At 57.9% G+C, this 4,224-nt stretch overlaps 1 protein-coding gene across 1 annotated transcript in view; it reads right to left on the reverse strand.

Moving 5' to 3' along the window:
• Positions 1 to 2,812: 2,812 nt before the first annotated feature.
• The window catches only part of WDR73 (WD repeat domain 73), a gene marked incomplete at both ends in the record, with an annotated part of 3,410 nt that continues 1,998 nt past the window's right edge, over positions 2,813 to 4,224 (reverse strand). The window contains 3 exons of the mRNA XM_010074620.1: positions 2,813 to 2,899; positions 3,143 to 3,345; positions 3,891 to 4,049. Coding sequence (XP_010072922.1) covers positions 2,813 to 2,899; positions 3,143 to 3,345; positions 3,891 to 4,049 — 449 coding nt within the window. The remainder of the gene's footprint in view (positions 2,900 to 3,142; positions 3,346 to 3,890; positions 4,050 to 4,224) is intronic.

The raw sequence follows: 4,224 nt of genomic DNA on the forward strand, positions 1-4,224 counted from the left end.
TGTCTCGTCTTCATCTGCTCACCCCCCAGCACCCCCCAGTCCGTCTCCCCAGTTTGGACAGCCCCTCGTCCAGTCGGAGGTGTCCCAGCCTCACACAGAGCAGAGAATGCTCCAGCTGCCAGGGAGCAGGCACACACCAGCACTGCCATCTTAAACCCACCCAAGGCCAGTCCACGCTGATCTTCTCCCCACAAATACACCCCAGCAGTTTTAGAGAAGTCTCTAGTCCCTAAAACCACCCCTGCACCCTGGGAAAGCACCATCAGCAGCTGTGCTGCAAGCACCAGCCCCTGGTGTTGCACAAAACCATTGCATCACGTTGGCCTCTGCTCTCTCAGTCCCTCTTGGGGCACAGGAGACTGAGCTCCTGCTCTCACCCTCGCTCCCCTCATCGCTGCAGCACACAGAGCAAAACCCAGGTTTGAAATCGTGTTTTCCCAGCACGGGGCTGAGGAGGAGCCAGGGCCCCGAACCCCCCCCCATCTCCTCCAAAGGGTGCAGCGATACCCACACATCTCTGCGGGTGGTTCGAGCCCGTGGCCCCAGCCCAGCGCTGCACTGGTGGGTGTCCCAGGAGGGACAGCGAGGAGGGGGGAGATGTTCACGCAGCAGCATCCTGGCAGCTCCAGGGCTGGAGCACTCCGCCGTGGGGTGCGGGCAGGGGGGAGCTGGTGCTGAGCGAGCTTCGCATCCCCCCTGGGAGCAGGAGGAGCCAGGAATGGGGGTTTGTTTGGCTTATCCCCCCATTTCTGGGCTTGAACTGGGGGGACAGCACCTCAAGGAAGGGCTGGGGCTTGTCCCCTCCCAGGCAAGGGAGGAGAAGATGCCAGATGCTCTGGGCAGTGTCCACAGCACCATTCTGGATCCGCTCCCTGGTGGGAAACATCCCCCCAGCCCTGCACGTCCAGCCCGCTCGCTCTCCCCTGCCCTGATGCTTTGTCCTGGGGTTCATCCAGAGAGGAAACCAGCTTGCCCCAGGGAAAACAGGGGTCCTGGAGGACCTTCTCGTGGTCCCACGGAGAGCAGAGGTTGGACACGTGCACGTCCTAAGGAGAGACCTGAAATCGATCCATCTCGGGGGTCTCTGTACTGGGAGCAGGAGCCAGCCCAACCTCCCCCAGCACGAGTCAATCTGGTTCCAGCAAAGGCAAAGTCCCCACAGTCACACACCTGGACTCTGATCGAAGGTCCACGTGGTGTATTTCTGGGAGAAACGCCCTCACCGCCCGGGCACAAGCTCCCCAGCGGCACGTTGAAAGGGAGATTCCTCCTCTGTGCATCATCCCTGCCCATGGCAGCTGCAAGCACTTAGTATTTTGGACACCTCCAGTCCCCTGTCTAATCTGGTGCAAGCTGGATGAGAAGGCCTGAGTTATTTTGGGAAAAAAAAAAAAAAGAAAAAAAAGGAAGTTTAAATAAGTACAAACTGTGCTGTTGCTTCAGCCCCGTTTCTCCAGAAAACCAAGCGGGTTTGCTTCCCTGTCCTCGTGCACTCCCTGCAGCATCGCGATGCTTGGCTCGGACGCTTCTGCTTCTCGACTCCACCGCGTCCCTGCAGAGGATGGTGAGGAAGACGAGGCTTTTTTGCTGGGGAAGGCTGCGGTGGTCTTCTCAGAGCCCACCTCCTCCGAGGCCAGACCATCTATGTGGATCTCAGTTTGCCAAACCTTCCATTCCCAGGTGGGGCTCAAAAAAGATCCCTTGAGCTCCAGGATCCCACTTGAGGAACCCTCCATGTCTGTGCAGCCATCAGCCACGCGCTGGGATGGCGCTTGGTCCCCATCCTGGTCCAGCAGAGCCCCCCCTCACCTCCTGAACGGGGGGGTCTCGGGGCAGGGGAAGGGGAGGTTGTGCTCGATGGCAGGCGCAGAGGTCGGGAAGCCAAGAGATGGGAGCGGCGTGGAGCTTCCCTGCGTTCTCATGACGGCGGAGATGGGAGCTAGGTTTCAGCCATTGCCGTGACACAGCGCGGCTCCGTACATTCCCAGCACCGACGCTTCCCTGGCAACTTCTCCATCCTCAGCCAACACCCAGAAAAGCGGGGAACCCTTTGTGCCCCCTCCTCTGATGGAAACAAGAGTCCCTGATCCCTGAAATGGCACTTCGAAGCCCAAGGGGACAGCAAACGTGGGGTGATGGGATGAGGAGCAGAGGGGACACAGCCCAGCAGGCTCTGCGGAAACATTTTCACGGCAAAATCCAGGCTGGCTGCTCCAGCACGAGCCACCCCCAGTGCCAGAGCAAGGCAGGGTCCCCCACTTTGCAGGTGAGCACCCCCTGCCTGCATCCCCCCCTTGCCCCGCTGCTAGGCTCTGCCACCGCTCTCAACTCCCTCCTGGATGAAACATGCTCCTTTCATGCTCAGGATAAGGAGCAGACAGTTTTTTGGGTTTTTTTTTTCCCCCCAAGTAACACCTTGGTAACAGCGTAGGCGTTGCAAGAGTCATTGCCTGGCTTCCTCAGACCCAGGAAATCACATTAGCTCCATCAAATTGAAATGTTCAGTTGGGAACAGAGCCAGAAGATATTAAGGCGTTTTCCTGGACTAGGTGCTCTCCAGTTACACAGGGGAAGGGCAAAGCTTGCAGCAAGCTGGGGCTGAAGTGGTTGTTCCTGTTCCCTTCGTAGGCTGAGCCCCCGGCCGCAGGCAGGCTGTGACTTCCTGAGCGGAGGCCACATCTCGTGACACACACACACACACACACACACACACACACACGTGACAAAACGCCAACGCCCTGTGGGGTGTACAGCTGGAAAACAGGGGGTTAAACGTGCCCCAGAATGGCCCATTTCCTCCAAATGTACTCACGCCTTTTTTGTCTGTTTTCTTCCCAACAGTACAGTGCGGACAAGGGATGGGTGTGTGATAACACGGCGGCAGGATGCTGTTCTCTGCCTGCGGACACAACCACAACTACAGGCGACTACACGGTCACAGCTATCGTTTGAAGGAGAACAAGTAACACAATCAACATTTTTATTAAAATAGCGCTCTTTACAGCCAGCTCTGTTCGCTCCGACTGTCTCAAACCAGCTCTCTGCACACAGACACCCCGCAGCCAACACAAACTAGAACGCAGACAGGAAACACACATCTCACCGAAAGTACCAGTTAGCCACAGCTCCCACAAGGCTGAACCCAGTCCCAAACGTGCAGGGAACCGTCGCTTGCTGCTGACAATAAAGTTCTGGGTTTCTGCGGATGCCACGTGTGTGCTGTGACCACGGGAGGGTCTCCGTCACCACCGAATGCGTGGCCTTTGTGAACAAAGATCGGTTCTGCTTCCCTGCCAGAGCTGTCCCAGCTCTGTGTGTCGTACACGTGGACGGTGCCATCAAAACCTTGAATAAAAGGGAATAACAGAGACCGCGGAATGAAATTGCTTGTTCTAGTCCCACTGGGTTCATGCTCACCTCCTGGCAGGGCTGCTGAGACAGAAACGAGGACAAAGGCACTGAAAACCTGTGACAGCAGAGCATCAAAGCCTCCGAGGAGCTTGTCTCAAGCTAACAGCTGCCAGGCAGAACATGAGCCAGACCCAAAAAAGCTTGCGGATTCACTCGTCTGGGTTTGCAATGCTCTGGCCAAGAGGCAGAGCAGCCCAGCCGGTTTTATCAGCGCAGAATCCCTGTGGCCAGGCTGTCACCTGCACTATCAGGGCGGTGGGGTCTTTGTTCTCCCAGGAGGGAAGCGGGAGCCTCCCAAAACCCATACAGGCCCCTTCTGTCGCTGTTGGAGAGAGACAGCTGCAGAGGACGACCAGCTCGCCTCTCTGATGGCCCCAGCTCTGAACAACCCCCCCACTAACTGGGATGTTTAAAGTGGGGTGAACTGAGCCTTGATCAAAAAGCATCCAGAAAAGGAAATCTCTGCCCAGAGCACGTACCTGAAACAGCCAGGCAGCCTTCCAGAGCTGGAGCCCAGGAGACGCACAGGAACTCGGCACCCGAGCTGGGAGAGGGAACTCTGCACTTCGCCGAGGCCAAGGACTCGGAGAGTTTTCTTACGTCTGTTAGGGTGAGGTGCCCTCCGCTCGAGAGGCAAACTACGGGCTGGGAGTTTGAGTCAGAGCCTTGAGGTCCACGCCCGACTCCCATGCACCACTGCTCGCGGTCCCCGCCCGACTCCCATGCACCACTGCTCGCCACACAGCGCTGAGGGGACGGACGCAGCCTCCAAGGGACTCTGCGGCTGCCGAACGTCGGCCAGGCACAGCTGAC

The sequence above is a fragment of the Pterocles gutturalis genome, unplaced genomic scaffold (assembly GCF_000699245.1).
Source record: "Pterocles gutturalis isolate BGI_N339 unplaced genomic scaffold, ASM69924v1 scaffold31062, whole genome shotgun sequence".
Lineage (NCBI taxonomy): Eukaryota > Metazoa > Chordata > Aves > Pterocliformes > Pteroclidae > Pterocles > Pterocles gutturalis.